General features: G+C 42.8%; 1 protein-coding gene across 1 annotated transcript; it reads left to right on the top strand.

Annotated features, from left to right (window-relative positions):
* Positions 1 to 8,058: 8,058 nt before the first annotated feature.
* On the top strand, positions 8,059 to 12,054 carry arsia (arylsulfatase family, member Ia). The gene is made up of 2 exons (XM_050042170.1): positions 8,059 to 8,577; positions 10,222 to 12,054. Exons 1-2 carry the CDS (start codon positions 8,264 to 8,266, stop codon positions 11,618 to 11,620), a joined length of 1,713 nt encoding a protein of 570 aa, XP_049898127.1. The 5' UTR covers positions 8,059 to 8,263; the 3' UTR covers positions 11,621 to 12,054.
* Positions 12,055 to 12,314: the final 260 nt, after the last annotated feature.

Consider the following 12,314-nt stretch of genomic DNA (forward strand, 5'->3'; position numbering starts at 1 on the left):
GTTTTATGGAAGAATAACAATTTATAAAATTGGAAATGTAATATTTCCTCAGCCCACTTTTCTTCTAAATATCACCATATGTCGAACCGATACGTGTTGAACAGCATTTTAGAGAGTGAGGTAAAGTCATCAGAGATCCAGAGGAGGCTGAAAAACATCACATCCTTGAGCACAAGAAAAAAAGAAGCGGGGCATTTCCCTCGGCTTTGATGACATGTCGTAGTAAAAATGACTTGGATGTTTGTACAGGTTACCCTTGTAAATGGCACTCTGTTTCACAGGAAATAAATCTACTTTACATTCCACACGTTTAGCAGCTCACGTCTGCGCTCACTCTGCACGTAATTACCTTCAACTACACCCAGTGAGATTTGTTATTACTGTTATTACATTTTTAAGTAGCACACTTTAAGATGTATATTAATATCTCACTCCAAAACATGACTGATTGGTTAATTAATGAAAAAGCAAGAGGAAATTTCAAATATGGCTTTCAGATGTTCATCCAGGAGGCTTTGCTGGAGGATCATAATGAAGTGTTGTGTCTCGCCTTCCTGCCCAGGTGCTGCTGCGGATCCATGAGAGCCAAATCAAACACACCTTTAGTCTTGGGCTGAGGCCAGCGCTGGAGCCCTGGACTGCCGCCTCACCTGTGAGGTCCCACCTGGTACAGCATGATGTGTGGACGTTGTAACTGCCACAGAGAAAGGAAGCGTCACCTGAAAACAACTGAAGACAACAACTGTTTGCGCTGATTAAAACTGATTTTTTTTTCCACACATACACACGCTTTTTTTCTTGCACTGCAGATCTGCTGATTGTGGAGGTTGTGGCTGTTGAAACTGACTTGGTAAACCACATCCACCGTTAGAGTGTTGCTTACCCACACCCAAATCTGATCAAAAGTGAAGAACTGGGTGTGGTTGTTATGTCACTGTGTTGTTTTTGCATATACTTTTCATATCATCTTTACAAAGGGAGTAACTGTATATTTGGTCAAAATTGAATTAAGATACATACTCTGACTGCCAAGAGAGAGACCAATGAGTGTGGCAATGGACTGGGTCCCTGAGGCCGCCAAGAGGAAGAGAAGGAGACCAAGGAAGATGTGGAGACAGACGTTTAAGGAATCAAGGAATCACCAGTTAGACTTTCACCGTCTTCAATTTCGTCCATGCCCCTTGACGCCTCGGGCACTGTTAAACTACAACGGCAACTGGCCGCATATCATGCCAGCGTTAGAAGTTACCTTTTATCATTGTTTTCTGAGGCCACAAGTCACTGCCCAAGCGCTGGATTTCGACAACTTTGGAGTCAGACCGGACTCGGAATGCAGTCTGGCAAAAAACTGGCCAACCCAGAAATTGGGAGCTGTTGGACTGAACATTTCGGTTTACAAGAACACCATAGTCTTCTAGACACTCTGGGGAAATGCTGCAGCAGAGAGGGAATGTTTGATTTACTTAATGCTTTGTGAATTCATGTAGAAATAGAATGCGCTGTTTCTTTGAACAACAGCGCTCTCATTTTAGTGTAGAGCGTCAGATTGGATTTACGAATGCACCCTGTGTCAGTGGTGCTACGTGAGTTAACAACAGATGAGGAACGTCACACAACCTTGCTTCCAATTCCTCCCCAGTGGCCACTTGCGGTGCTGCAGTGAAAAAATCCCCTACAGCCCATAAAGGATTTCCCCTGTAGAACACCACTGCAAAAGAGATACCTGCGAAACAATTGACAGGACACCTTGAATTGCAAACAAGGCCAGTATATCTCTTTGTATTATGAATTTTTGATCCATGAAGGCTTTATACTTTTTTCAAAAATCCCTCAAGCTTGGAAAGGCGATTTAGAAATCAGTTATGTCATCACAATGTAACATCTATAAACCCAGTGGGAGCTCACAGACAGAGCCAGTGTCATCTTTGGGTCCGGTTTCTAGTTATTCTTTCTACTGCACAATGATGACAAAATATCTCCTCCATGAAACTGCTCACAACAAGGTGTGTGATTATCTTGAGGAGCTGGGTCATGATTTCTGGAGAGAGACATTGCTGTTGAGCTTTTCAAATGTATTTTTTTGATGCTTGAGCAACACAACCTGAATGCCATCTAGTTCCTTTATATTAGAACCATCCCTTTACCAACCTTTCAAAAGGTTTTATGTTCTCAACAATGTTTTTGTCCTGGGTGAAATGTTCAATGTTTTCGCGGATTAATACGCTGAAATCACCCGCCTACAGTTTATAGTCAACTGACGCTGTACATCTTGAAACCTGTGCACTCAACTTTGCGGGCAAGACATTTTTCTTGACTTCAGACATTGATATCTTTGGCTGAACAGATTTTTACCATTAACTGCATTTGCATAACTACATGAACTATAAACTGTAAATAATCCAAATAAAATATATTTATTTTTTTGTAGTGCCAGTGGATTATCTAAAGAGAGATTGTATCTGCACTCATGCATCTGTATTTTTTGCTGACCTCTTAGGTTCTTGGCAAATTATTTTTGCGGGTTAAATAAGTAAGCTTAAAAGGCATAAAATGAAGGCATTGCAAAGTTTCTATCTGTTTTGCAGTTTGCAAAACTTTTGAAGCCTAAAACTTTTTTTTTTCTCTTAACTTCTGTGCTTCTGTAGTTACCGCTGTCTGCCTTCGTAGGGCAATAATCATTGACTTTGTTGCCCTAAAATTACCCCAGACTTGATGAACTGATGTTGAAAAAATGATAACAGATGATGTTGAGCAAACTCTAGAAACAAAGGTACTTTTGTATGTTGAAGAGGGACGACAAGCTTAATTCCTATTGAAGTGGAGGTTTTGGCTCAGGGTTGGCGCACAGGAAGAAAGAAAACCTCCATCCAGTCTTACTCAGATTAGAAAATTGGGCAGAGAGGGGGAGTAATGTGCAGGTTTACTGGCAGGGCTGCGTTGATTAGAAAGAGGGTAGTGTTCATGGTGAAGGGGAGCAGCCGTATTCAGTAACAGCACCTCTTCCTTTAGCCAAAGCCAACATCTGGTGCCGACCGACACAGAGCAGTGGCGGCAGCAGCAGCACCCCCCAGCCTCTGCTTCCCTTTCAACTCATTATTGTATTTCATGGTTCCTCAGTAAAAGGCTTACAACCTGGTCTGAAAATGACGTACAAGTGAGAAGACTGTGTGTGTGTGTGTGTGTGTGTGTGTGTGTGTGTTTATAGTGTTCCTAGTTTAAAACACATGAGTTTAAACTCTCCTTTTTGTTTGTTAAGCTTACTTCTGATCTGACAGTAAGAGAATGTAACCACAGAAAAAGACGAAACAGCCCAGTCACCTAAAATGTTGGCGTTATACGTAGGCTACATTTATGTAAACCACCAATACATTACATGTGTATGATTCATACATATCATATCAACATTTCTAAAATGACATTGTTCTAGATGAGCTGACTTTGTCATCAGGAGTCGGAGAGGATAGTGGCTGAATGACACTTATCTGACGCTTCAGATATCTGCAAACCAATGTTTGAGACCAACATACGTCAACACCGGTTGTTGTTTCCAGCAGCATTTGTGCCACTGAGTTATTTAGTGAGCCACTGACACATTTCCAGTGGTATTCGCGCCACCAAACCGTCAATTTTTTAGTGTTTGTGCCTCTAAATTAAGGTGGTTTTTTTTACCACATTGTCACTGTGGTTTCTGTGGCATTTCTTCCACCGAGCGTGGGTGATTTTTAGCAAGATGTCACTGCATTTTCAGCAACACTTGTGCTAACAAACTGGTGTTTATCAGTGAGCCATTGCTGCTTTGGCAGCCACTTTTGTGCCCGCAAATGTGCGTGTTTTTTGTGGACTGTTACTGTGTTTCCTGCAGCATTTGTGTCACCAAATGTGGGTGTTTTTTGATGAGTCATTGCTGCATTTCCAGATGCGATTGTGCCACTGACGGTGGATGCCTTATGCCAAAACATGATCTTTTTCAAACCATAACCAAGTGTTTTTTTGTGCCTAAACCTAACTACACATGACGTGTTGTTGAAATGTAAAGAAATGTAAGGTTTGAAACCATTATATAAGAACGTGCAAATGTAACATATCAATGATTTGAAATGTACATGTAAATTTTGAGCTCCCTCTAAATGAAACCATGCTGTGACTGTGTTTTACACATCCACTTTATATTAAGAAGTACAGAGAAACGGAAACACAGCATTTTGTTCACATACTCTTTGATAAATTAGGAGGGTAATGCAGAACCAACAAACACACCACAAATGTTCACAGCGCAATTTAACGCAACTCAGAGCGTTTCGAAGTGGCTTGATTTCAAAGTCACATCTTTAAATTTCCATTTAGTTAAGATACATTTTCCTCTTAAAACCTCACTCTAGACAGTCCTTTTGATATGTAGTCATTTAGAAAAGAGGGAGAGTAAGAGACTAATCAAGGCGATGAAGAGATGAAAGAATGAAGTAAGAGTCTGAGAATGTGATCTGCAGACTTAAACTTAAATTTTCACTGAGTCACATATGGGTCAGCAACAGCAACTCAGCATGACTCGTACATAAAGGACAGTGAGCTTCTTCTTCTTCTTTTGCCTGAAACGACCGCTTACTGCGTTTGAATCAGGTTCTTACTGGAATCAGACAGTTGAGGTTTACAAGAATGCTAATAACTCAAGATATTTTTTTATTCTTAGCTCATTTTGACATTGAGAAGCAGCGCAAGAAAAGTTATGACAAACAAATAACTGAAAATAACCCCCAGAAACCAAACATGGTGTTTGTTCAACATTTAAGGGTCAATGAAAGGCCCACTCGTGGTGTATTGTAAGGTAACTGTTTCCTTAAATACTTTCATCAAACCATTTTTTGGTTTATTTTTTATTTTGGCAACATGACGGGTTCAAAATGGGATGAGCTAAGCTGTGATATATCTGCGGTATCAACCCATCAGCATCTTTGCAGGATTTTAAGTGTGTGATGAGTATGTGGGCTCATGCTTGTGCTAATATTTGTGTGCGTGTTTGAGTCGGTGCATGTCAGTATGTGTGTTGTTTGTGTTTTTGCAGTGGTGTCGGTTGTGAGTGGAGTTGTTGACCCGGTGAGCTGCCGCAGTTACACCTCTGACCAACAGAAAACAGATGAGTCACATCTCATAAGTGTGGCTGCCCAAAAGACCTGGAGACTCTTACTTTCCTGGCAACACACACATGCACACACGTTCCCTCCATATTGTAAACTCACTATCAATTATATCAAGTCCCTTATTGTGATTTCACAACATCTCTCTGGTATTTGGTGGGATTTTTTCGAAGACCTCCAGCTGTCCACGCCGCTCCCTCTAGGAAAACTACATAAATAAACACGCGGCAGTAAAACTTCAGGTGCACCTCAATCATTTTTTCTTCTCTCTCTTTCCCAACTTGACCTGCCTTAAACCCAGGCGCTCTGCTCCAAAGATGCCTTTGCTGCTGCTGCTGCCACTGGGCAAACATCCCTGGCCGCAGCCTCATACCCTTTACGGGAGGCTCATACTTCCTTTGGCTGCCCTGCGACCTCCATGCCCACAAGTCTCTCCATAACCAATATCAACATTTGCAAGGTGTGATACTTTACCTTCCAGTGTGTGTTTTTACATGCAGGCCTTGTTTCACCTCAATGACCTCGAGTTATTCAACAGATTTAGGTTTTAAAAACAACTACAACGACTGATTGTGCTTGTAGCACACTTCATGAGGCCATGACGGGATGCCAGATTTCTTTTTTCCCCTAGTCTGACAGCATGTAAAAAGTGCTTCATGACATGGTCGTTCTCATCCTGTTTTGCTGCATTTCTGCTGCGTGGTTCGGCTCGACTCCACTCACTTTTGGTACCAGGTCCTTTTCTCTGTTTTGTTTCCCACTGCAGATAGTACTCCTTCAGTGTATGGGATTCTCAGATGAGTAGATGGGATTAGCCATCGCAAGGCTAAGGCATCAGCTTCAAAGTGACACCTTTATCGTCAACCAGACAAAGGAACGCCTTCACTTTGTCAGTTGTACAACGCAGTGTATGGAGTGGTTCTGCTGGCTCCCATTTTTAAAAAATCTGGGTCAGGTGAATAAAAAATTGTGGTCGCTATTTAAACTGTCAAGTTTGTGCAGGATGTCTCGTGTCAAACACGTAACTATTCTCTCTGACTAGTCTGAAGTGTGTTAATTACACCCTCTACTTTCGGCTCAGCTCATGTGGAACCTTGACTGAAATGGTACCAAAAAAGTACCACATATCCACAACTTTTGCTACTGGAAAACCAAAAAAGAGCAAGTCGAGTTGAGTAGAGATCTGCCAATGGAAATGCAGCATCAGTCTGCCTGACCACCTTCTCATGTCATGCAAATTGTAAAATTCTGCAGGTCATGTGGTTAAAAATGCTATGACTTATCAGGTAAAGGTGGGAAGTTCAGTGGGAAACTAGAAGTTTTTGACCAAGTGGCTTGCCATACTTTAAGACTGCAAGATCGGTTTGGGTTTAATGTGTAGGCTTAAGTGCCTTTCTCGTCCACGTAATGGTAGGATCATCAAATCTGACATCATGGCCACTTTCAAAGACACAAATGCTATATTGCGTCACCCCTGACTCTCCATTATTAGCTATGTTGCTTAATATCCTCTCTTACAATTAAGTGTATTAATATTTTTGTGCAGTAATTGTTCTCCTTACAGAACTTCCTTGATTCCCAGTCAAAGTTAATCTGCAGAAAAATGAAGGTCTACAGACGACATGTTATGGAGCAATACCTTCACACAGGAGCTGTGGCTGAGCCTGTGCAGTCCTGCTGCTCTCTGTTGACCCACTGGATGATTTGTAAAGTGGCTCTTTGAGGCCTGGTTGGAGATGTTATCAGAGTCTGGGAAGCCTGCTCTGTCTCTCTCCTCGGGTCTGCAGCACTGGTAAAACAGCAGGAATAATAAGCGAGTGTTTGTGAGTGTGGTGAAGTGGAGTGGGGGAACAGTGTCAGTGATTGTGTCTGTAGGGCCCCGTAGGACCCCAGAGCTGCCCAGAAACTCAAATCTCCCCCACACACCGTGTTTTTCTGAGCGAGGGTCTTTCTGTGGAGTCTCTGTCATTTACTGCTAAACCAGGTCAGATGGGAATGATTTTTTTCTTGCTTTCTAGTAATTTGTAAACAGGGTAGTGTGGTTCTTTGAAATCATATTACCATGAAATGGCATGATGAAGAGGAAGGTGCATAAAAGCCACAAACCTCCCATTTTTTTTATTACATTTCAGGGCACTGTGATAGAGTGTTTATCTTCATGTAAATACCTCAGATTAATCTTTGATGCGTTTTCTCTTTTCTCTTTCTATGTAACAACTTGTAAAGAAGCTGAAGCTAAGGCTGGACTTTAATTCAGAAATTAGTCTTGCTTTTCTTTTGATAAAAAAAAAGACTATGGTGATGTTTTATAAATGCATGGATCTTCTAAATGTCTTCACTCCATAGATACTGTGCGCCATGAAGCACTGAGGTTCATCACAAATCTCGAGGCCCTCACTCACCATTGATCCCTGTATGTAAGGTTGTAAGGGCAGGTGTGAAAGCACCCTTTATCACTTGCATGCCCTTATTTATAAGGCAATTCTTAACTTATCTTCTTATCTATGTAACTTTATCCATCTGAAAAATGCTAGAAGCTACTGTCCACGCTCTGTGACATATTTAAAAGATGTACTCTTGCTCCAAACTTTGTCTTGACTGAAGGAGTAGGAGAAGGAACGTACATCAGGTAGTAGAAGATTTGACTTAATATCTGCCTGTGTGATCCAGGATATGCTGCTGTGATTGCTGAATTTTGACTGTAACTCTTACATGTTTGTCTACAACTTTGTGAAAATGTGCTTCACCAAATCCCTATTTTTTGTCAGAAAAATATCAGTGAAACTCAGGATTACCACCTGGACGCAGCAGAAGCCTTTCTGTGAGTGTTTTTGGGTGGCAGGGGGCTGATGTTATTTCAGTGAGGCAGCAGGGCGGATGGGCGGAGTTAATGGGACCACTAGGGAGAATGAAATGTTGTCAGAGGAGGCTGAAACATTTTGGAGAGTGCGTCAGGATGGAGGTGTAGCTTTCCCTTGAGTGGCACATACGTTTCTGATTGCTGGACTGATTTTAAGGGCCTATTGCGACATCTGATGAGTTTTAAAAAGCTTCACCCTCAGCCTCACTGGACAATGATTTGCTGACAACACACTTAATATTTCCTACTTTGACCGAGTGTCACGGGAACCATGGCAACCACAGCCCTAACCGGGTTCTCCATGATGAGCCTGCTCAGCCTCGGGTACCTGACCTGGGACATGATGAGTCCTAACCAGGTGGAAAACGAGCCCGACCAAAGTTTTGTGGACAGCTCTCCTGTCCCGCAGCCTCCTCACATCATTTTCATCATGACGGACGATCAGGGATTCAACGACATCGGCTACCACAGCTCTGACATCAGGACACCAGCGCTGGATAAACTGGCTGCGGACGGAGTGAAGCTGGAGAGTTACTACATCCAGCCCATCTGCACCCCGTCCCGCAGTCAGCTCATCACCGGCAGGTAACGGGTTTGTCCTCGGACTTTTGCACAATTTGTTTGTTGTTGCTGATTAAATCAAATCATTAAATGTATAGCCTACTACAGTAAACTACAAGACATTTGCATGTACTTTTGTATGCTGTATGTCTTTTGGAGTGTGTCCTGGCATGTTTTAGGGGGAAATTAAAGGGGAACACCACCTAAATTTTAAATTCCAATATGTTATTTCCATGGCCCAGGAAAGTTCAATGAATATGTGTGAACATGAGCTACTCTCTCTCAAAGCCAAAAACCAGAAAGGTCAGTCTCAAACTTGTGATGTCATCAAGTACAAAATCAGGAGCTGCTCCATAGACAATGAATGGGAGACTGATTTTATGGACCACAGAATTCTTATTTCCTTTTTTATATCCAAATGAGCTTTATTCTACTGTAGTGCTCTCAGTTCTGTAACAGAAAATGTATCCGTATACTCAGAACATTCCCCTGGGTGCTCTCAGTGTCATCAAGAACAGTGTTTCCCAACTGGTGGGTCCTGAGTCCACTCTGAACGGACCACAAATGACTCACGAACATGTCAAGTTTGTAAAAATAAAAAAAACACTTTATTTTGAAGTACAGTGAATTTCTGGCACAGATTTTTTACTTTGAAGTGCTCTTCCCTGCTGTAGAGTGAGTGACTAAGGGATAGCTACATGGCAGAGACAGCAAACTAACCCAATGACACGGCCAAACGCAAGTATGACGCTGAATACATTAAACTGTGTGGACCTTAAACTAATGACTAAGGAGAAATTTAGACCCCCATGACTGGACCAGTTGGGAATCCCTGATCTAGAACATCTTTCCCAGTTCATTGTCGATGGACCAGCTTCAGACATTATACTTGACATCACAAATTTGAGTTTTAACACTCTTGTTTTGGGTTTGGGCGAGAATTGTTTGTTTTAACTAATATTTTTTGGACTGTCTTAGAGCATAGGAATAACATGTATGAATTTTGAAAATGGGTGTAGTTCCCCTTTAACTGCAGTGGAAGTGTGTTTTCATGCACAGTACTTTAATGATGAAATAAAAGGTGCATCATTCATTTTGGCTGCAAAGTCATAAAAGAACCTTGTATTCACATGTGTTCATTTTTATTTACTTTTTTTTTTATCCATTGAAATTCCACTGAAATTTGAACTCAAATTTTGTCATTTGAAAAAGCAACTTTTGAATGGAAATGAACGTTTAAAACCTTTAGCATCAACCTGGATATAAGATTAAATTATGATTAAGATTTCTTACTGTCACATTAAGGCCCTTATCATAGAAGTCTTGTAGTACTGTGTATTTTCTTTGTTTATTTGAATTGTATATCCATAGGTGTAGATTCCGGGTGGGACGCGGGGGACATGCCCCCACCCAAGTTTCAGACAATAAACTGAGCAAAACATGCAGGCAACAGACATTTTCACATCTCCTTTGTGGTCTGTCTGTCTTCACGTCTTCAACATTTCTTAACCACACATGAAGTTAAATGAGGAAATGGGAGCACCGTCCCTCTCTTCTCTTCTCTTCCTGTCACGTTCTGCTATGTGTGATGATCTAACCATCTGTCAGATGTTGATTATTGATAACACATTTGTCCCGCTGACAGTTTTTTTAATCATTAACCCACAGGTACCAAATTCACACTGGTCTGCAGCACTCCATCATCCGTCCCCGCCAGCCCAACTGCCTGCCCTTTGACCAGGTCACCCTCCCCCAGAGACTGCAGGAGCTCGGCTACTCCACCCACATGGTCGGCAAGTGGCACCTGGGCTTCTACAAGAAAGAGTGCCTGCCCACTCGCCGTGGCTTCGACACATACTTTGGCTCATTAACAGGCAGCGTGAACTACTACACCTACGACTCCTGTGACGGGCCCGGCCGGTGTGGCTTCGACCTCCACGAGGGGGAGTCGGTCGCCTGGGGTCAGAGGGGCAAATACTCCACCCATCTGTACACACAGAGAGTCCGCAAGATCCTGGCAACCCACGATCCTCAGTCCCAGCCGCTGTTCATCTTCCTCTCCTTCCAAGCTGTTCACACACCCCTGCAGTCTCCGCGAGAGTACATCTACCCGTACCGTGGGCTGGAAAACGTGGCACGCAGGAAATATGCTGCTATGGTCTCAGCTGTAGATGAGGCCGTACATAATATAACATACGCTCTCCGCAAGTATGGCTACTACCAGAACAGTGTCATCATCTTCTCTACTGACAACGGTGGCCAGCCTTTATCTGGTGGCAGTAACTGGCCGCTCAGAGGACGTAAAGGCACCTACTGGGAAGGCGGCATCCGAGGTCTGGGGTTTGTCCACAGCCCTCTGTTGAGGAAGAAGAGGAGGGTGAGTAAAGCCCTGGTGCACATCACAGACTGGTACCCCACACTGGTGGGATTAGCAGGTGGCAATGACTCCCTGACTGAGGGGGTGGATGGGTATGATGTTTGGGAAGCTATCAGTGAGGGGAAGGAGTCACCCAGGTTGGAGATCCTCCACAACATTGACCCTCTGTATAACCACGCACGCAGCGGCTCCCTGCAGAAAGGATATGGGATTTGGAATACAGCTGTTCAGGCTTCCATACGAGCTGGAGACTGGAAGCTCCTCACAGGAGACCCTGGCTACGGAGACTGGACACCACCACAGATGCTTCCAGGTTTCCCCGGCAGCTGGTGGAACCTGGAGCGCCACACTGCACCCCGGAAATCTGTGTGGCTTTTCAACATCTCTGGAGACCCCTATGAACGTTTTGACCTTTCTGAGCAGAGACCAGATGTTGTCAAACAGCTCCTGGCTAGATTGGCGTACTATAATCGCACTGCGGTGCCAGTAAGGTACCCATCAGAGGACCTACGGGCTGACCCCCACCTCAATGGAGGTGCCTGGGTGCCCTGGGTAGGAGATGAGGAGGCGGACAGCTGGGACACTGTCTACCAGAAAAAGGACAAGGATTGGAAGAAGAAGCTGAAACTGTCCAAAAGCAGGTCGTTTTTCAGGAAACTGAACACTAGGATTATGTCCAACAGGATATAGAAAGTACATGACTGAAGAAAGTTCAGAGGAGACCCTCCTGAAGGATGACGAATAGTTCTGTTTGTTGATGAAACTCTTAGTTTTTGTGAAACAAGGATCCAGCTGCAGTTACTGAGTTGTAGCTGCAGGTTTATGTTCAGTCTCTCCAGAAGAGCTGATTGATGGAAAAAAAAGTCAAAGGAAAGTATTAATTGTTAAACTGGTTTGTATCCATTATGAATAAAACAGGTGTTTTGCTAATCGAAAATTCTGCGATGAAAAATGAGAGTTGATTCCATCTTCCAAGATGACTGTATCTCACATGGACGAAAAGGTGACGAGGAGAAATCATCTGCAAGCATTTGTAACTACTGTATAATGAATATAAATGAAGACTACCTCTCGTGACATTAGTTGCAAGCTTTATTTCTTTCATTAAAATGCCAGTTCTCAGTGTCTTCTACTTATTGATTGATACATTTTCAGATGGAGAATAATGGACAAATATGTTTTACTTTTCAGAAAACCACTGTGATGAAAGGCTTCATTTTTAACTCTAGCTCTATTTATCAATAGTCCTATTTGTTATTATTCAGTTTGCTGATCCCCCTGATGAGGGTTTTATTCTACCTCCACTACTTGTGTTGGTAAAGTCTTTGAATTAAAATGAGCTTAAGGTTTCCAGAAACAAGCCTATCCCAGCTGATATTGGGTG

The sequence above is a fragment of the Epinephelus moara genome, chromosome 4 (assembly GCF_006386435.1).
Source record: "Epinephelus moara isolate mb chromosome 4, YSFRI_EMoa_1.0, whole genome shotgun sequence".
NCBI classification, from domain to species: Eukaryota; Metazoa; Chordata; class Actinopteri; order Perciformes; family Serranidae; genus Epinephelus; species Epinephelus moara.

What these genes read in the sequence shown, in the direction of transcription:
- arsia (XM_050042170.1), top strand. Translation starts at nt 8,264, where the DNA reads ATGGCAACCACAGCCCTAACCGGGTTCTCCATGATGAGCCTGCTCAGC. An exon ending in AGTCAGCTCATCACCGGCAG is followed by an intron (nt 8,578 to 10,221) that starts GTAACGGGTTTG and finishes ATTAACCCACAG; the next exon opens with GTACCAAATTCACACTGGTC.